This window comes from Kwoniella shandongensis, chromosome 2 (assembly GCF_008629635.2).
Source record: "Kwoniella shandongensis chromosome 2, complete sequence".
Lineage (NCBI taxonomy): Eukaryota > Fungi > Basidiomycota > Tremellomycetes > Tremellales > Cryptococcaceae > Kwoniella > Kwoniella shandongensis.
In genome coordinates this window covers 530861-551144 of record NC_089288.1, presented here as the reverse complement: position 1 = coordinate 551144, position 20284 = coordinate 530861, and the positions used below count along the sequence as shown (strand labels likewise).

Genomic DNA, 20284 nt, shown 5'->3' with positions numbered 1-20284 from the left:
CGAATTGAGTGTTAAGCACGACTTGGTCAATTGCGCGTACAATATGTGGCGACCAGTCCTTACGTCTGATCCTGTGACGACATACTTCCAGAGCTGGCAATGATCCTAACCAAAATGATATTGACTGTAGCATCTGGAAATCTGATCTCTGCTGTATATCTTGACCTCACTACTATCTACATGTATTGTCCGTATCAATCTCAAGCCCTCTTCGCGTCTGCAGCAGTAGCAGGCGACTAGGGATTCCTCCACCCCCGTCGTTTTGGTAAAAAGAACCCAGGATGAAGTATGTTGACCGCGATCATTGCTAGACTCATAGGTAGACCGTCGAGAGTATCCTGGTATACCTCGTGCGAGATGAGATAACCGTTCCATCCTTGGACGAGTTCGACGGAACGGTATACGCCTGCACGACGTCAAAAGTCCAGTCAGCATCCAAATACATGAACTCGTAGATCCTGGATCGACGATGACCGGGGCCAAGGGATCACGGACTCACCTCGAATGATGATCATCAAACTGCAAATTGCTGTTCCTGCCAAAACGATCCACCACCCGTTGATCTCCCCCTTCTCTTTCTCCTTCTCTTCCCAACTTGCATTGTCGTTCGCCCCCGCGAAAGTCGCGTTCTCACTGGCGGACACCATCGACTCTTCCGATTGTCGATGTTTCCACGCCTTTTTCTTAGTTGCGCGAATCATGAAATCCAACGCTAAGCTTGAGAAGGCGACCATGCTGACTAACTGGAAGATTATACCCCCCACCATAATATTGGTAGGTGTTTTAGGGATTGGGTCGGAGGCTGAGGCTGCCCATCCGCCTCCTACAGCTTGGAGGACGAGAGAGATGATATCGCACGTTATGAAGATGGCGAGGTACTGCGTGCGCGCAACGAATTCAGCACATTGCCCTGTTTGATTATTGCGAATTGCGGCAAACGTACCCATTTCGGTCGAAGAGCTGAATATTGTTGACCGAGTCTGTTGATTGCTAACCCGAGGATGGTATAGCACCACGCACTGAAGAATACAGGAGCGATGATAAGGCTGTGCATCCGAGCAATGTCATCAGTGTGAAGGCGCGCAATCCTAGTGTGTGATGTGAAGATTGACCTACGTGATAATCTGTTGGAGGAATGGTGGGTCATAGAGCACGTTCTGGCTAGACCAGTATCTCGCGGCCCATCCTATCAGCTCAACTATAGTCCGTAACTTGGTCGTCAGCTACTGCTCGACACATCAAGGCGTATCTTCGAAGCGGAGTGAACTCCACCTGGATGGAGGAAGGGCATGTCTTTACTCACGAATGATACCTATAACAATGGTTGGGAACACGATCCAGTACTTGAACCAAATTGCTTGACCAACATGCACAGCTCCTGAAACCGCAAACACGACAATGAAGACGATTGTCACCCATTCTGTAGGGGTGTAGCCGTACGCTGATTCGAGATCGTAATCGTCTCGACCCATTTTGACTGAGTGCGCTTGTTGATGTTTGGCAGACGGTGTGATTGAGCGAGTCTACAGGAAGTATTGACCGGCAGTGGCAAAGACGAAGTTGATCTTCTCCGGCGTTTGTTTATATGTATGTAGCAGGACAGGCGCTGTCGCCGCAGTCACGCTCGGTCCCCCGCTTCAATCGCTTGGCAGGCCGGGGCGGGGTGATGTGTCAGATTGGTAAGTAAGGCAATGGTCAAAGGTAAATGTCGAGCGGTAAGTGTAATCCGAAAAGGTGGAGGAAAGCACAGATATTAACGGTGATGGATGACCGTCTGACCGCCTATCATTGATCAATCAGCACTGCAAACATCAGTCAGTGCTAAAATTGAACCATTCTGCCAAGTCGAACCCTGACCGAAGGACGACGTGTCCGCGTCTCTTTACACTGTGTCAAGTAAAGGAGTTTGACTCGATGGCGCCGTATGTATGTCGTTTCGGGCAAAGCAAAATGGTGCGATGTCCTACCATGCAGGTTCGTGTCCATGCATCGTCAAAGGGATACGACGAACAACCTTTTGTGTATTTCAACATGTCTGAATCAAGAAGTAAGTTGAAACATTGCGAGTGGAGGTCAAAGCTCGCGAACGACCGAGAACCGAAGATCTGGCCCGATTCCGCGGTCCGACCTCCGTCGGGTGTCTTGACCATCTCCCGAGGAGAGTGTCGTGTCGAATTCCAATATGTGTGACCATAAAGCCGCCCCTCTGATACTGTCTCTCAGCTCGATCACGGACGTTTCAAGCATTGCGGCTCGATTGATTGCCTGTAAGATTGACCCAGGAGGCTTCTGCTGTGTCGGGGTCAATCTATACTGGGAAGTTGTATACGGACCCTCAAGACATCGAGTAAAGTCGTTCGACGGGTTATATCGTTTGGACGTCCCACTGCGCTTAGCAGACAATGTAAGTGTTTACCAGTAAACCACAAATCAACAATGCCGCAACTCGTCGGGCCAATCTCGGTTGATCCCATATCATTTTCTTCCTCTCATATCATGCGAGACAAGACATGCGTTTGATGGTTCGTGCCGTAATGATCCCGATGAGTACTAGTTGTTCCACTTGGCTATACGGTGAATGCGTGTTTTGGATCAAGTACGTTTGACTGAACACCAGAACGATTCAAGGCCGATTTGGTAAGGCGCGCTGGTTCCTCATGGATCTTGACCAGAATCAACCGGTATCCTGATAATCCGGATGCAACACGCTCATGCTGGATCTCTTTGATTGGATCTATCGCATCGTCCCTCATGTCACCACACTCTTCTTTCTATCGATTAGGCTGACTTGTACATATACTGTCAGCACAAGCACCCGCACAAGCACATGTTTGGAATTATCCGGGGCGAAAACCCTTATGGTATCTGATGTTTGCCCTGAGTTTGTCCCTGAGATTGTTCCTTTTCCCGCTCCGAGAACCCTTGATAATGCCAAGGCCATGCTCCAATCGCGTGCTTCGACATGGTGAGTATTGTACTTGTACCATACGTACGTACAGACAGCTCTGCGTACCCGTAAGGAATGAAGAAAAGTGAAAAACGAAAAGAAGTGAAAAGTGTGCGAGGCATAACCAATTAATGTATAGCAAAGAGCTAACTACTTAAGCGAGCTAATGATTGGTATGCTCCAACAGAGTCTGTAGTCCTAAAGCGATAAGGTGTCATCCCGTTCTACCCACATCTCATCCCACGTTTCTGACGGTACTCGTGCAAACGAAACGTAAAAGTCAACCATCGAATCCGTTCATCTCCGTCATATCGCATCGCGTATCACTTCTTTCCAGTCGTCATTTAGTGACAGTATTCAAAAACACTTTTCTTTCCTCGACCTCGACTTTTCATTTGTCTTCTGATCTGTTTGCTTTCATTCCACATTTTGCCTTGTGTTCAGAGTAACAGTCAGTCAAGAATCAAGATGTCTGATGTGGAAAAGTATGGCGAGCCCAAGAACGAGGCGATGGTAGGAGAGTTGGGAAACAGCACCAGCACAGACACTGTAGATGATGATGCGCTCCTTGCAAAACTCGGGTGAGTTTCTGCCTTTCACTTCGCCATGCATGCATGCACCGATCACGGGGATCTGATGTGCTTCTTGCCTGAATAGATACAAGTCTGAGTTCATCAGAGAGTTTGGAAATCTTGAGACTTTCAGTTTTGCGATGAGGTGAGTTTGCTTGTGTGTCTATCTCGAACGAACTGAAGCTGATCTCGATGCTATTGTCAATAGTATCATGGGGTGAGTCCAGGACACTTCTGCATCTAAGCAAATACCTAACACATGGACGACACACAGTATGACAGCTTCTATTGCTACTACCTTCACCACTCCACTCTCGCTCGGTGGTGTGGCATCGGTCGTGTGAGCACTCTTCACCAATCAAAATTCATTTCCCGTCAAAAGTGACTGACTGACGACTCTTATGACTCATAACATAGATGGTGTTGGCTTGCCGGTTCTATCAGTGCGTAACAAATCCTCTCGACGTTTCCTGTCCGGCTCAAAATCATGCATGGGGTCGCTGACTGACATCGTGTTTAGTGAACTTGAGTTTGGGAGCATCTATCGCTGAAATCGTTTCCGCCTATCCTACCGCTGGTGGTCTTTACACCGTGAGTCTGTCTGAGATCTCACACACAAAAAGATGATGTCACGAAGCTTATACGTATGTGTTATTCGCTAGGCCTCCGCTGAACTCGTTCCTCGAGCTTATCGACCTATGTAAGTGGAAGTTCGACTCTTCGAAGACACGCACGTGCTTATCGTAATTGGTGTTGGTGGCAGTGTCGGATGGGTGACTGGCTACCTCAACATCTTGGGTCAGATTGCCGGTGTCGCTTCGACCGAATGGGGTCTTTCAGGTGTGAGTGGTTTTCTTACTGACATCCCGTTTGTGACATTCGACTAACATCTGTTGTGATGCATAGATGATCCTGGGAGCTGTCGTGGTGTGCCGTGAGAACTATGTGATCTCGAACTGGCATCAGTTCTTGCTCTTCATTGCCTTGCTCACAATGCACGGTCTCCTCAAGTAAGTCAACACTTAGTCCACAGCCTGCCGTCAACATCGTCTGACTTATTCTAGCTCCATGCCTACTGCTGGTCTTGCACGAACCACTCGATACTTTGTGTTCATCAACATCGGCGTGAGTGTCATTTATCCAAACCAATACGGATAGTTGTTGAATGTCATGGTATCAGTCCGCCTTCTTGATTATCATCACTCTCCTTGCGACTACGTCACGAGCGGACATGCACCCGGGAAGCTACATCTTTACAGAGGTCAGCAACGGATCCGGATGGCCAAGTAACGGTTTGGCGGTCATGATGGGATTGCTCTCCGTCCAATGGACCATGACCGATTACGATGCGGGTGAGTCTGACGCTCTTGGCTATCATGGATCACCTGCAGTTATACAGTTGGAGCTGATGCAGTTTAATCATAGCCGCCCACATCAGTGAGGAGGTTCACCGAGCTGCTATCGCCGCTCCCGTCGCCATCTTCGTCGCCGTCCTCAACACCGGTATGATCGGCTGGATCCTCAACATCGTCCTCTGTATCTGCGCAGGTGACGTTACCGAGCTACCAGGACCTTCTGGAAACGCCTTCCTGGGTATCATGTATCTTCGTATGGGTAGGGCTGGTGCCATGGTTCTCTGGGCATTTGTCTGGTATGTCTGTTCGTACCTCTTCTGTGCCGCAGTGGTTTACTGACCTATCTTATCTTGTATAGTCTCGTCGCTGCTTTCACTGTCCAGACCGCGCTCCAGGCAAACTCCCGAACCGTCTTCGCTTTCTCTCGAGACGGTGCCTTCCCCGACCGAGGCGTGCTCGGTCGTCTCAACAGGAAGACCAAGACCCCCATCATCGCCGTCTGGTTCGTTGTTGCCATCAGTATGTTGATGGGTGTTCTCTCCTTTGCGAGTTTGACGGCGGTCAACGCCATTTTCAGTATGGTACGTATTAATAACGACTCAGTTTAGTGACGTTCACTGATATCGTCGCGATTCATTTTTGTTTAGTGCGCTGTCGCTCTTGATCTATCATACTTGATTCCCGTCGTCTCCAGGAGAATCTTCGATGTGAGTTCATTCTGGACTAGCCGTCGACACCTTGACTGACTCCTCGTTCAAGGGTCACTCCGAGGTCAAATTCTCTCCAGGACCATTCTTCATGGGTCGATGGGGTTACGCCGTCAACGTCATCATGTGAGTATATCTTTGGTCTCAGAGAATGTTGTAGAGTAAGTGACTGATTCGGTGTTCATCTGCCCTCAGGTTCTTCTGGACATTGTTCGAAGTGACTATCCTCGCGTTCCCCGCGACTTACCCTCTCACTTGGAACACTTTCAACTATTCTGTAGGTCCTGACCGCTGCTATATCGTAGGCTGGAACTGTGTTGATACCATTGAGTTCTCAGGCTCCTATCACGATAGCCGTCATGGTCCTGTCTCTCATCTGGTACTTTGCTCACGGAAAGCGATACTACGACGGACCCAGGAGCAACCTTACTCACGAAGAGCGAGAATCCGTCAAGGACATGTGATCGCTCAAACAGCAAACGGAGTAAGGGTGAAGTGAGGAGGGCAGGTAGCGCGCCTCAAGGACACAAACTTATGATGATGATGATGATGGTTCGGATACGGTCGGTAAAATTTGGGAATAGGCTGTTCATCCAGCTTTGTGAAACATTTAATATACGATATATGTTGGTACATTTAGATTAATTGAAAATGTACATCGTACCTCTTGCGGCGGCTGTCACCTTGCCCAGGCGTGCAGAAGGGAGGGAAGACAACGAGAAGGGAAGTGGTGATGAGGCGTTGCCGTCCTTTGATATCACGGAACACAAGTCGAAAGGAGGGGTCGTGTGTTTCTCCATTCGTGTGGGTCTGTGTGTCGTGTTTCCTAGCAGCGAATGATCATCAAGCCGCCGTCAACGTTTTCCTCAAATCGTTCTGACCTTGTTTTGAATTTTCATTATCACCTAGAGTCCATCGCTCGACCGTGATATCTCGATCACACTCTCCGTCAGTGGCCCCTTTGAATCCTGCTATTAGCTCCCCTTGCCCCCTTCGAAGATCCTGCTACCCTTCCTACGCTCACTTGTACAGCCCACAACCCTTCACTGTATACCCTCGCTCCGATTTGACCCACCATGCCCATGCCACCCCAATACGGTCTTGCAGAGCACAACGGTCGTCTCGTCCTCGTGCGACTCCCCTCCTCTGAGAAGAGTAATAAGATCATCGACCCCTCGCTCGTCCTTTCCGAAGCTCTGTTGGGTGGAGAAGAGGGTATTGAGCCTCTTCACTGGATCGATCTGGATAAGGACATATCTGCCATCATCTCTGTTTCTGATCTTGCGCAGGAGAAAGGGGACGAAGGTCGGGAATGTCAGATGGGGGAAAAGTTGTGGCGACGTTGGGTTTGGGAATATGAGGGTGGGATCGGAAAGTTGGTCATTGATCGTCAGGTTGACGTGCTCAGGTGAGTCAGAGAATTACTGTATGTGCACAAAAACACACAAGTACCTCGTTTCTCCTCAAGCAGAAAATTGGATCGATAAGTTAGAGCATGATGTGGGGATGCCCTGCTGAGACGTTTTCACCTTCCCTTCCTCCTTCTGGTCCTCGTAGGGAGATCAAATTAGCCCAACAGAATCCCAAAAATCTACTTCATCATTACCACTCCGCCGTAAATGCCCAAGACGACTTCATCAAAGCCCGACTTGTCCAATTCATCCTCATCATCGAAGATTCACTGAACACAGTTTTGAGAGGTACGAAAGGTGGGAGTTTCGGAGGAGGTGTGAAGAAGCGCTTGGAGAAGAAGAAGGATGAAATGAGGAAGTGGCATGGCACGTTGGGGGAAAATCTGAAGGGATGTGTTCAGGAAGGGGAAGGGTGGAAAGTTAAGGGGAATGCGTGAGTCTATACCTCCTCGCTCTCTCTCTCTCTCGATACTATACGGTTCTCTTCTCCGCTTATTGAGGCACGTGTATGTCTGGATTGACTCTTCAGTGCCACGCTGACGAGAGTCGAATCTGCCTCTTTCGCAGCGCTGGAAAAGCTGGAAAACATGAACTCGCACTTCGACACTATCTTGACGGGTTAGCGGCCCTCGTCCCCTGGACAGGAAGTACGGCAATGACATACGAAATCGCTTCGAAGAGCGGTTTGTTGAAGCTGTAAGTTGGTTTCTTGACTTGACTTGAGGTCAGGACTGCCACATGACATCCTGGAGGATCAGCCCGCATGCTGGATTTCTTTCAGTTTCAAATAATCGTACTGAGATTAGTTCTGTTCTCATCTATCTAATCTCTGAGGTGTAAACCCAATCTGCACCGTGCCGCACCTACTGACAGAATGCTTGATGATTCAGTGAACAAGCGCTCATTGGTAATATCGCTGCCATCGCACTTTCCGCACCGGCGAAGACCGGACCCAAACGATCAGCATGGGACGAGATTGCCCAACTTGCATGTTCAATCTTGCTCGAAATGCGATATGCTAGTTTTGGAACTCTTCAGAAAGCCTTTGATCGTGAGTTGAGTCCGCTCTTGCCATCAATACAACGCCGCTGCCATACTTCTTGGTCGATCAGCGAGTGGTACTGTCAATTTCGATGAACGGGCTGTCAAATTGCTGATGTCCCTACCCGTGCAGGTCTAGCGCAACTCGACGAAAAGAAAGGTGAGATGGACAGTACTTATCGCTTGATGGCAGACCTGTTTAAGGGGAAGAACAGCGAGGGATGGGCTCATGAGAATTGCGTTCGAGAACACGTTTGTCATGAGTGATGTGCAGGAGATGACGGATGGTGGTCTCTGGCGCATTGAGGAACTGAGCGAATAGATACGACATAGCAGCAGCTATAGCATTTTGATAAAGCGACTGGTTAATGAATCTTCGTTGATAGGAAGCTGGAATCAGATCAGTAGAGAGTAGAAAGACCCATATGCCTTATGTTGCTTGATAAATCGATACATGTCATTCCCGCCTGCGTTGTTCACTTCGTTGAATAAAATCGCTACACATCATTCGAACACTTGATAATTGACATTATCGGAGCCAATTACTTCATGGCCTTCTTGAGCTCTCCCTTCATCTGCTCGTACTCTCCCCTGGCCTTGCCGGAGAGCTCGCTTGCCTGGTGGAGGGAGAGAGAGATGTCAGTACAGATCTTCTGCTTCGGTGTTGAGAGCAGATCCTCGCTGTACCCCGAGATAAGGACCCCCTATTCTACGACATTGACCCGTTGCTCCTCCCTCCCCTTCAAACGGAAGAGATGGAATCAAAGACCCATCAGAAGGCCGAGATGATCCGTCCGATTTACAACGCTTCCCTGGATGCCTGTCGTTCTACATCAAACCAAAACCGGACTCACCTTGCCCTCTGCCTGGTTCATGTACCCCTTTGCGGTACCCTCTGCCTGGTTTGCCATACCCTTCATCTTACCTTCGGCATGGTCTGCGTAACCCTTAGCTTGGGATTTGGCAGAGCTGTCCCCCGCGAAATAGTAGTACCCGAGACCCATGAGGGCGACGGCGGCACCACCATAGAGAAGGGTGTCTGCGAGAGCGGAAGAGAGAACAAGTCAGCTATGACACATGGTTACTGGACCCAGCCTTGAGGCTCGACCATGATCGGCGGGATTGATTTGAGTAGATATTACTCACTGCTACTTCCGCCATTGTTGGCAGAGGGAGGAGGGGGAGGAGGAGGATAAGGTGTGCTCTTCACTGTGTTTCCAGTAGGAGGAGGGGTGTTGAGAGGAGGTGGGACTTGACTCGCAAAGGTTCGCTACAGGACAACGTCGTTAGTCATTTCGATTCATTCTCGTCATACATATGCTCGATGTATGTCACGCCGCTCGTGCGGGATAGAGAAGTGATCGTAGTATCGCACACTCACGCTGAGTCGGGAAGTCTGACCACCCGATCGAGGGAGTTGACGAGCTGCGGCACGGACAAAAGACATGTTGGTTGATATGGCTTGGATGTTTAGTGGTTTGGAAGATATCAGAGTTGTTGTCGTTGATGGAATAACAAAGAGATGGAAGTCATGAACAATGATAACCTTATGCTGGATGACATTCCGCTCAACGGCGATTCCATTCCACTCCCCCACTTGACACTCAAACGGATGATGACATCACTTCCATCACACATCCTCACTTCACTTCACTTGCCCACTGTGCAGTGCAGTGCACAACAATTCCCGACTAACTACACACATACACAGTCTTCTGACTTTCCTTCGATGTATTTTCGTTGGAATGACGACGATGACGACGATTGCAGCATCAATAACGCAGTGACGAGGCGAGTGATGTCGTACAGCTCTAATATCACTCACTCACTCAATGACGTTCCTGAGAGCGATCATCTCGGTTCATTCACGTAACCGGTGGGTTCGGTTCATTTCATGAGACGTAGCAATTGTGTTGCAACGTTCTATGCGTTCTCGAGGTATGTCAACAATGAGAATGTATGTACAAGGCAGGGTATCTCCAACTTTCATCTAGGTGTCTAATCTTTCTAATCCCTTGTATCCCGGTTTCAAGCTCGTATATAAATCACTCAAGACCGTCTTCGAACCTCCCCCGCTCGTTCTTGCTTTCATAGCGCACATTCCATCAAAGTCCATATCAAATCTACGTTCCGCGTGATACCTATCAGCATCGCATCTCGCATGATATGACATGACTGACAGCCCAGCTTGGATAACCTCGGACTCACGGGAAGACTTGTCTCGCTCTTACATTCTTCTCGGGTACACAAACCGCACAACTGATCTTCAACTCTCTCACCACTTCTTCCCCAAACATCATCAAGAGCGGTACTTCCTCCGGGGCCGGGTTATCTCTCCATATCATAGCTAATTGTCTTGTCATTCTCAGCATTTCAAGACTGGCTTCTGCACTGTCAGCTTTTTGTTTCACAGGACTGGAATGAGTCGATCTCCCTTTTCGAGGTGTAGTGATGGGTTGTGCACCATCCAGTATTTGGTTGTACGAGTCCACCACGCCGAAAGAAGGATCGAGCCTTCGAGAGACGATCTGTTGTCGGATCAGAGAACATGCTCTGACATGCTGTTCGAGTTTGTTCAATTGGAGAGTGAAATTTTTGTCGGGCCACTTCTGCGCAGTAGAACGTGCTCGTAGCCATCGGACTGAGAGATCTTGATAATCTCTGAAGGAAGGGGGATTGATCTCGCTTGGAAAATCGGCCATGATGCTGTCTCGTTTCAGTTTACCACCAACCATGAGTTGGTCCATCTGAAGTATCGTAGTACCGTATCTTTTAGCACTTTGTCCTCGCATCGGATTAGTGCGGCTGGCGAACTCACGATAAACGGTCCTAATCGCCGACTCCGCTGCAAGATCTTCGCATTTGTCTCACCACTTTCCACTCCCTTGTTCCACGATCTCCACTCAATGTCGCCCGAATACTTTCCCACATCTCTGATCCTGATGTCTGCTTTCACTTGTAAACCGCTCTTCCGCGCATCGAGGACCAGACAGAACATCCGGGCAAGGCGGATCGTTTCAGGATGATCGTAGCCTAGCTTATACACTGCATTGCCGTGCAGGTCGGAGTCTATTTCAATGAATTCTCACTATTAACTTACATTGTCTGTTTCTTAAGTTGACGTTAATCACTCACAGGTTCCAGTCAGTGCATCGCCTTTTATGCCAGCCAACAACCATTCCTGTTCCCTTGCTATCCTGCCTCCCTCATCCACGTCATCCGTCACCAAGGCCCCCAAGAATTCTGTACCCTTCACGACCTGTTTGTCAAAGTTCTCTTGCTCAAAGTCCGCTGGCACGTCCGCATACACATCATCCGCATTCTTGAATTTCTCGACCAGTTCTTTGCCCCAAAATAGCTGAACCGTATCACCATCGTAATCACCTCCACCTAGATAACTTGCAGGTGATCGTTTACACAGTGCGCTGCTTGCGGACAAGACAATACAATCTTTCAGATGAGCCAGCTCTTGCTTCCATACCGCGGTAAACTTGCGTACGTCAGTAGGAAGCTTGCATGGTGATCGAAAAGCGAGACAAGGTCCTTCGAGATACTGTATAGGACATTGCGTGGTCGGATCGATAGGTCCTGTTCCAGAGAAAGATATGAACAATTCGTCCGGGGCAAGAACAGCAAGAGAGTCGGGGACGATGAATGCGGAAAGGCTTTGATCGACAGGGATCTTGAATTCTCGAATCATCTTTCGTGAGAGCATGTCGACCAGATGGTGTAGCTTTGAGCCTGTATACGTCGATTCGGCGGGATGGAACCCAGCAGCGACAGCTTCCATGAGACTGGAAAGACAGGCATCAGCAGAACCACAAATACACATGCGCGTTACGATGCGATGCGATTCGTCTTCGCTCACCTCTCGGCTATTCCACCTGGCTGACCACTGATCGGATCGACGTCGAATCGCTCCGACGCAGACACTTCCATTGGATCATCACCATCCTCGCCCTCCTCCACTTCATCCTTGGACCAGCTTTTCGTAAGACCTGCGACCCTTGCCGATCGACCTTCTGCTCTCGCTATACGTTTCTTCCGATCCGTGCCCACCCCTCCACGACGATAACATGCTGCGTGTATCCTTACCAGGACGTCGATATCGGACTCCTCCTCATGCGGACGTTGGAGGAAATCGTCTCGGAGGGCGTTGAGACCGTCCTCTGCCAGTTTGAGGAATACGGACGAGGGGACACCGCCATGAGCCATAGCGATAATCGCTTCCGAGGACAAAGTCGTGCCGATTCGAAGTGACTCACAACGCAGTACCTCGACAACGTAGAGCGAAGGATCATCGAGATACTCGGGTGCCGGAAGAGCTTTGACCATGGACTCGCGAAGAACTACCTCTTTGCCTGGGTATTGTGCAGCTTGCGAAGGACTCATGAGTGCTAAAAGCCCTTTAGATCCGCCCAGTCGCATCTGGACAACTGACGGACGACCGCTGGTCAGCTGTAAGCTGGAATGACGAAAGATGCGTTGTGCCAAGCTTTCAGCTGAAATGCGTGGAGCTTGTCAGCGTGAGACGCTCTCGTGGGGAATCTCACTGCGTCGATACGCACACATGAGACCACATCCATCCGTCAAGATCTGTTCCGTGCTCGCCTGACCCGCAGACTCTGCTTGTATCGTCACGATGTCTGGGATGACGGTGATAGCGCTCGGGTCAACGCTTGCGGCCGGTACTGAATCGGAGAACAGAATTTGCAATCGAGATGCCCATCTGTGCCCCCCAACTATAAACTGCAAGTCCCATGTCCGGTTGAACGAGTACCACTCACTTTGCCATCGCTTGTTTCGGCTTTTGCTCGAGATCATTGTACACTTCACCTAAAGCGTTAGCCCAATCCGGATGCGTTCATTTAACGTGTGTCCTTACTAGCAAGTATGCCCGCGAACATTGGCATCTTCGGTTCCGTACTGAAGAAGTTCCTTAAGATCCCAATCCCCTCATCCGCCGTCTCAATGGCGAAAATCGCTTCCCCATCGGCTGGCGCACAAAGTGCTCGATACGGTCGTCCAAAAACCACAAACACCTTGCCTATGAATAAACCTAGGACTTGTTCTCGGTATTTGGGTAAACAATCTTTGATTTTGAATGTGATGATTCGTCTTGAAACGAATCTACGAGCGAGACGATGCGATTTGCCTGGCATACTTGGGGGTCGGAGTTGGAATGAGAATAGTGCCGAGGTCGGAGAATACGAAAATGCTCTCGGTCCAAGTGGGTTGTCCGAGGTATCGATTGGACCAATCGATCGTGCTGTCAGGCCACTGAAGGAACCGTTAGAGTTGGTACGGGTGAGCCCGTTCCTAGCGGAGTAAGGCTTGCTTTCGATTGGCACAACAGCGATAGTGTAAACAATCTTGCCCCCATATGGCCAGTCAATACAATCGTTCCCTACACCTTTCATATCGCCTGCAACAATCGAGTTCTCTTCCCTGTCCACCTCTTGCAATAATCTCGCTTTCTTCTCCGATACTTGATTCTCATTAGGCGCAGACGGTGCGTTGTCAACCCTGCCAAGCTTCCTTTCTTTCACCATCGCGAGGACACGATCGAACGACTTGGTAGCCTTCAGTGCGGGTCCTCGGAGGGGTATGAAATCCGAAGGTCTGAAATCTGACCAATCAAGATCATTACTTTGGTTGATCAGTCTTTCCAATTCCCACTGGACGTGGAATTGGATTCCAAACTTGTAGAGCATTGCTTGATATCCGTTCGGCGCAGTAACTCGCACAAGACGATCTTCTGAGGAAGGCGGTATAGCTTTGATGCTGCTGGTAGAGAGGTAGGATGTGGATTCGGTAATCGAGGTGATCGGAGTCGTGAGCGTTGATGTGGAAGTGGAAGAAGAGGTAGAAGTAGTAGTCGTGGAAGGGTAGAGGCTTGCTGTACTCGACCCCGCAGTCAAGAGACCAGGTCGAGCGGGACGATCGGAGATCGCATACGAAGCGAGAGCTCGGATCTTGTTTGTTGAGTCGCTGGGGTATCCGACAATCGACCGCTTAGATGGAGACACTCTGGTCACGTCCAAATCGTCGGAAGGGTGCAGTGAAGGAGGCGTAGTCGGGGCAGCTAAGGAGAACGTCATTGAAGAACGGAGTAGAAAGATAAGTAACCGGTCCAAGACATACCCAGCTCGTCGAAGTTCTCCTCCTCCATCCCGCCGTCGACTTCCGCACTCGCCATCTCTCCCAACTCTTGACTTTCTTCCAGGTCTTCAGCCCACTCCTCGGCCTTCTTCAACTCGCTATCCAACTTCGTCGCAAGTCCTAACAAGGGGTTCATCATCCTCGTCAACCCGCCGCCTGCTGTATGACCACTACTCTTGACGAAAAGAGAATCGGGACCATAGTTATCGCTGACGAATTCGATGAAGAAGGGAGGATAGTGCGCCATGAACGTCTGGAGAGTCGTTAATGCTCGTTGGTGGACATTACTGGCGGATACAGGGAGGGGCTTGAAAGAGCCGAGAGCTGGCACGGCAGCCTGTAAGGTATGATACTGATCCCACAACCGCCCAGGTCAGCTATATCAATTGCGTGATGAAAGACGCAGCTCAGGAATATAGGCTCACTGCATCCTGGACATCTTGATGATACGAGGTAAGATCCCATGGATCTCCATCATGACTCATGCTGCGGGTTTCAAGATGTAGCCTAGTCGATAAGATACAAGATCTGAAGATATATTAGTATTTTTACTGCTTCGCGAACAAGATGCGCAAGGTGCACAATCCTGAACATGTTGTTTTTGATGATTGATGATGTAGGCCCGAGAGCTAGGGGTTGGAGGTATAAGTGCGTTTGGACCGGCGCTGGGAACAATGAAGCCTATATCACCGTAAGACTCCGCGTAGGATAGCTCAGCTAGCTGGCTTATTGTATGAGCTTGTTCTATTCGACGTTCATGCAAGTCCATCATAATTTCACTCTATCTTCCAATGCGATGATATCTCGCATCTCATCTCTCCACATCCCATTCCTCGTTGACTTTAGATAGCGACGTGCTTCTCGCGTGGGTAGTCATGTGACGTCGAAACGATCCCTGAATCTCGGAACTGCTCGACAAGTCCAGAGAACGACGAGTTGTGAACATTTCCTCGGACTGATGTTATTGACTTCACCCAACTTGCAGCTCCACTAAATAACCGCGTGATCTGCTGTCTCCTCACAAGATGAGCGCCCGACTCGCACTCGCTCCCCGATTGACACTCGCCTCAACACGGCGAGTGTTCCAACCACCACCCGCGATCTACCTGTCCCGGAAACCCTTCACTTCCCTTCGCTTCCAATCGACCTCGACCTCGACCTCGAGCTCGTCCTCTTCGTCTGCACCCCGACAACCGTACGTTGTCAATGGCCAGACATACCAACTTGATGAATGGTCCAATACCCCTCCGTCTATACTATCGAAAGTTAACCGAAATATTCATCGTCTCCCTTCCCATCCCATCTCGATCCTCCGTCAAATCGTCGAAGACCATTTCTCCTCCCACACTGCATTATCCCCTTCTACACCTATCGTATCCGTTCATCAAAATTTCGACGAATTAGGTTTCCCCCCCGATCATCCCGGACGATCATTGACTGACAGTTATTATCTCAACAAAGAATACATGTTACGAACACATACCTCTGCTCATGAAGTAGAGAGTTATCGTCGCGGTCTAGATAAATGGTTATTGTCTGCCGACGTTTATAGGCGTGACGAAATCGATTCGTCACATTATCCGGTATTCCATCAGATGGAAGGAACGTCCGTCTGGTCCCTTGATCAACTTCATACTTTACCAGAACTCAACAAGGAATTAGCTGCTCAATTGGAAAAATGTCCAATCCAAATAGAGGACAATACGAAAATATCGCCTTCGAACCCTTATCAAGCGCATCATGATCCGATTCACGCAGAACAAATCACACAGAATCTCAAACATTCTCTGAATAGTTTGATTTTTAGATTGTTTGGGAAACAAGCGACGAAAGATGGTGAACCGTTGAGAGTTAGATGGATCGAGGCGTATTTCCCATTCACGACACCGAGTTACGAGGTGGAAGTTTGGTGGGAAGGAGAATGGTTGGAATTGTTGGGATGTGGTGTTGTCATGCAAAAGACATTGGATCAGGCTGGTGAGTGCGGTCATAGCAGGCTGGACCGATTTCTCCTCTCTCTTCGAATAGACTTGGTCTGTTGTTGTCCCAATCCACCGCTCCGCCCCTATCTTTCTGTTTCACCTTTTCGTACTCTGCTCTTCATCTCAGTGCCAAACTCGCGCTACGACCCGTCGCTAACGCTTCTCGTCGAAGGTGTACCCGACAAAGCCGGTTGGGCTTTCGGACTCGGTCTCGAGCGACTATCCATGGTCCTCTTCTCGATACCTGATATCCGTCTATTCTGGACCCAAGACCCACGATTCCATACCCAATTCTCCGCTGGCAAAATATCAACCTTCAAGCCTTATTCGAGATACCCACCATGTTATAAGGATATGAGCTTCTGGTTGCCCCAGGGTGCGATATCCGACACCGCGGGTAAAGGGAGCGGGAGCGTTGCTGGAGGTGGAGGAGTTAGTGCTGCTGGAGGGAAGGGGAGGGTGTTCCATGAGAATGATTATTGTGAGATTGTGAGGGAAGTTGCAGGTGATTTGGTAGAGACCGTCACTCTTGTAAGCCTTTTTCTTCCATTGGGCATTGTCGCACACCACACCACACTACTTTCACGCAATTCTCATCAATCAATCGGATCCATCCTGTGACCCCCTTTATCGTATTGAGAAATGCTGATTGTTTTGTTTGTTGACTATTTGCAGATTGACGAGTTCACGCATCCTAAAACATCACGTCAGAGTAAATGTTATAGACTCAACTATCGACATATGGACAGATCATTATCGAACGAAGAGGTAAATGAGCTACAGCAGAAAGTACAAGATAGAGTAGTGGAAGAGATGGGGATTGAGATGAGATAGCTCTCTTGGGAGCTCTAATAGATTACACCAGTGACTACTGTTTGTTCTGCCGCAAGTCATTACTCCGCTTCGATATCGCATAGTGTGGATCAAAGACGCACGTACGCACATGCAGATGCACATGCATTTGTACACACAAATTCGTTCTGTTTCACAACTCGCTCAACGCTCTGAAAACGTAAACCTTTCGATGCGTGTATTCATCTTCATATCTTTTTTGATTCGAAATTCATTAATCTGTCTCTCCCTCTCTCTCTTTGTCTGTCTTGTAATAGTATATAAAGCTGAAAACAATGTTGACTTCTCCCCTCAACCCCCGCACCTTAGAGACAGGAGCTTTCGACGAAAAGATTTGAAAACGGTAAGAACACACAATCTGATACGGGACGAGCGAGCGAGCGAACGAGAGTATGTGTGAGATCGGGGAGGAGAGAACGATAAAAGACAGAAGAAGAGGAAGGGAATGGGAATGAAACTGAAACCGTGCATATAAATATCTAAAAACAATGTGAGAGAAGAAAGCAATGTAGTGTGTTTTGAGACCCTTCGATCTTGACCTTTGGAGAGAGACTTTTGCGCTTGAGAGACCTATACCGAGACCTTGAGAAAAATGGGGGAAACCGCAATCGAGCTGATATTCGTTCTTGTTGCCTCATCCACGCATCTAGGAAGCAGGAGCAGCGGGGACTTCGCCAGTGATGGGACCTTCAGCCTCGTTTTGAGAGATGTCACCGAGGTTGTGGAAGTCTGGAGGAATTCATTTCACGATTAGCTTGCGATCCCTGCCATTCAGATTAGACCGCCACTACTCACCAAGAATCTCGCTGTACATCATGACCTTCCAGGTGTCAACGGGCAAGTCGGCGTCGTTGAAACTCCAGTCGAAGACCTCGGCAGCAACGGGCTCGTCTGTGGGGTCGTGGTAAGGAGCAAGGTACTCGTGGGCGAGGGCCTCGGCAGCGGAGATACGTGTTCGGGGGTCGAAGACGAGCATCTTCTCTAACAAGTCGAGGGCTGCACAGACGCATCAATCAGTCTTTATTCCGTCAATAACAATGGGATGCCACTCACAAAGGGGATCGGCGTTGGGGAACTTGGTGGAGAAGGGAACTTTTTCTCTCTTGGGCAAACTCTGGACAAATCGGAGGGTCTGCGAGGAGAGTATGAGCTGCAGTCCGTACGTGTTTACGTCTCATGAGACCACACTTACGTTCTCGCTCGCGATGGTTTGAATGACATCGTCAGAGGGTGTACCAAGGAGTTCGGTGATAATGGAGAATTGGTTGACGTCTACAACCATGATTAGCTTTTAGATCGATTATACTAAGCTTGCAATTGTACTCACGGTCCTTTCCTGGGAACAAAGGCTTGCCCTCCAACATCTCCGCGAAGATACAACCTGTACTCCAGACGTCGACTAAGAGAGGCATCATTTAGCTGAGCACTCGCGAAGTAAATCTCAGATAGTCACTCACCCGCAACGTCGTACTTTTGCCATGTCAACATGATCTCGGGCGCTCTGTAATATCTAGTCGAGACGTAACCAGTCATCTGAGGGTCCTGGATTCGCGCAAGACCGAAATCGCAAATCTGAGGAATTTGAGAAGATCGTCAGCAGATGTTTCTTGCGAGGTTTAAGGTTGACCCACCTTCAAATCACAGTTCTCGTTAACGAGAATGTTGGAAGGCTTCAAATCACGGTGGACAACACCGGCCGAGTGAACGTATTTCAAGCCTCGGAGGATCTGGTAGAGGAAGTATTGGATGAATTGCTTCTCGAGAGGACGAGATGTGAGTAATCTGTGGAGATCGGTACCAAGGAGCTCGGTGACGAAGTAACTGCGATGATCAGGAGGGTCAGTCCACTGCTGCTTCCAAGTGCCAGTGCTGTTTTATCTGCAACTCACATGTCCTCAAGGGGAGAGATGAAAATATCGCTGAGCGAGATGATCTGTGTGCAAAAAGAGTAAGCTCATACTGTCTTTCACTAGCGGAGATTGCAGGATACTTACGTTCTCATGTCTCAAGTGTTTGAGCAACTTGAGTTCTCGATAAGTTCGCTTACTCAGAACGGGTGTAGAGAAAGGCTTCATGATCTTCTTAATCGCGACGGAGGTGCCGGAAAGTTGATCCTTGGCCGAGCTATTGGACGGGTATGCACATAGATGGTAAGTGGATAGAAGTGGAAATGAAGTGAGAAGAACAGCGTGGTGATCAGCGATTACGGCACACAGTTGACTTGTTGCCGTGAGAAGAGAAACACGGGTAAGCGAAACTCACCAAACGAGACCGAATGCTCCCATACCAACTGGTTGGAGATCAACATAACGCGTGGTCACCTCAAAGACCTGTCAAATAACAATGGATCAGCTGCTGCACTAAGGTAGGCTGCGTGTCGTCTTCGCCACCGCGTTAAAGGAGGTTGTCACCATTGTAGAAGGAGTGAACACTTACGGTACCGAAAATGGAAAGCTTGACGAAATCGGCCATCCTGACTGTTGTATTCTATGGAGAAGGGTGTGTTCGATGGCTGTGAGATATGATAAGGTGTCAATGTAGCGAAGAAGTGACGACGTGCCAGACAGCGAAAGAGTTGAGGGGAAAGCAGACGAAACGCGAGCAGCACAGCACACAACAAGTACGAGCAACGGGGGGTATAGAGGGGACAATCATGTCAGTTATGCAGGAATACCCAGCGGGATGCTGACTGATAGCAGGCGTTGAGAGACAAGAACTTACCAATGAAGTAAGGAAGATGTGATCCTTTCTAGATCTAGCGACGGACGATTACGGTTTATAACGATTCTTCCCTGCGCTTCTTCTTATTGCAGACCTGGTGTTATGCGAATCTATCTGTTATCGCTTTCCGAGGTATGTATGAATGTAGAATGTGTCTGCGCCAGAACAAAGAACGTGTGAGTTGTAGAGATGATTGATTTTCTTTCGATAGTGATAGTAGTGGTAAGGGGGTTTGTATTTGATTTGAATTAAGGGTGAATGTGAAGAAGGAGGGTTGTTGGCGTGGTTTGTTTCGATGATTGGTGGAGGGAAGGGTGATCAGATCTCAAGCGTGTGTGAGAACCTGCGCGAGGAGTGATCCTTTACGTATGTATATATCTATACGTGAGTAAAGATGTATGTATGTAAAGTAAAGAATGGATCAAGGTGTATGTACGTATGTATGTATGTATGGAACAGTAGTCTGCGATGATGTGATGGGTAGATTCCAGCGACTGATCACCTAGTGCGATGTGTATGATCGTGGTTGAGTG

General features: G+C 49.0%; 7 protein-coding genes across 7 annotated transcripts; 3 read left to right on the top strand and 4 right to left on the bottom strand.

Moving 5' to 3' along the window:
- Positions 1–236: 236 nt before the first annotated feature.
- Positions 237–1472, bottom strand: CI109_100889 (uncharacterized protein; the record flags this gene model as incomplete). Its single annotated transcript, XM_032007265.1, has 5 exons — positions 237–406; positions 500–878; positions 944–1046; positions 1117–1198; positions 1304–1472. The coding sequence occupies 5 exons, from the start codon at positions 1470–1472 to the stop codon at positions 237–239; spliced, it is 903 nt and encodes a 300-aa protein (XP_031858497.1).
- Positions 1473–3415: 1943 nt separating this feature from the next.
- Positions 3416–6045, top strand: CI109_100888 (uncharacterized protein; the record flags this gene model as incomplete). Its single annotated transcript, XM_065966859.1, has 16 exons — positions 3416–3528; positions 3605–3664; positions 3794–3859; positions 3937–3962; positions 4040–4110; positions 4182–4219; positions 4283–4361; positions 4426–4529; positions 4584–4644; positions 4700–4871; positions 4945–5170; positions 5233–5455; positions 5522–5581; positions 5634–5707; positions 5777–5858; positions 5920–6045. 16 exons carry the CDS (start codon positions 3416–3418, stop codon positions 6043–6045), a joined length of 1581 nt encoding a protein of 526 aa, XP_065822931.1.
- Positions 6046–6657: 612 nt separating this feature from the next.
- On the top strand, positions 6658–8301 carry CI109_100887 (uncharacterized protein; the record flags this gene model as incomplete). The annotated part of the gene is made up of 5 exons (XM_032007263.1): positions 6658–6989; positions 7139–7426; positions 7561–7689; positions 7884–8044; positions 8168–8301. 5 exons carry the CDS (start codon positions 6658–6660, stop codon positions 8299–8301), a joined length of 1044 nt encoding a protein of 347 aa, XP_031858495.1.
- Positions 8302–8576: 275 nt separating this feature from the next.
- CI109_100886 (uncharacterized protein) lies at positions 8577–9481 on the bottom strand (the record flags this gene model as incomplete). The annotated part of the gene is made up of 4 exons (XM_032007262.1): positions 8577–8651; positions 8889–9073; positions 9181–9304; positions 9416–9481. The coding sequence occupies 4 exons, from the start codon at positions 9479–9481 to the stop codon at positions 8577–8579; spliced, it is 450 nt and encodes a 149-aa protein (XP_031858494.1).
- A 543-nt stretch (positions 9482–10024) lies between these two features.
- CI109_100885 (uncharacterized protein) lies at positions 10025–14681 on the bottom strand (the record flags this gene model as incomplete). Its single annotated transcript, XM_065966858.1, has 10 exons — positions 10025–10157; positions 10243–10781; positions 10853–11103; positions 11170–11828; positions 11903–12536; positions 12603–12763; positions 12822–12870; positions 12920–14119; positions 14179–14548; positions 14622–14681. The coding sequence occupies 10 exons, from the start codon at positions 14679–14681 to the stop codon at positions 10025–10027; spliced, it is 4056 nt and encodes a 1351-aa protein (XP_065822930.1).
- Positions 14682–15221: 540 nt separating this feature from the next.
- On the top strand, positions 15222–17012 carry CI109_100884 (phenylalanine-tRNA ligase; the record flags this gene model as incomplete). Its single annotated transcript, XM_032007260.1, has 3 exons — positions 15222–16173; positions 16351–16709; positions 16854–17012. The coding sequence occupies 3 exons, from the start codon at positions 15222–15224 to the stop codon at positions 17010–17012; spliced, it is 1470 nt and encodes a 489-aa protein (XP_031858492.1).
- Positions 17013–17676: 664 nt separating this feature from the next.
- Positions 17677–19502, bottom strand: CI109_100883 (mitogen-activated protein kinase HOG1; the record flags this gene model as incomplete). The annotated part of the gene is made up of 11 exons (XM_032007259.1): positions 17677–17759; positions 17826–18026; positions 18084–18162; positions 18223–18302; positions 18358–18429; positions 18488–18602; positions 18662–18851; positions 18920–18963; positions 19025–19154; positions 19293–19360; positions 19467–19502. 11 exons carry the CDS (start codon positions 19500–19502, stop codon positions 17677–17679), a joined length of 1098 nt encoding a protein of 365 aa, XP_031858491.1.
- Between the last annotated feature and the right edge of the window lie 782 nt (positions 19503–20284).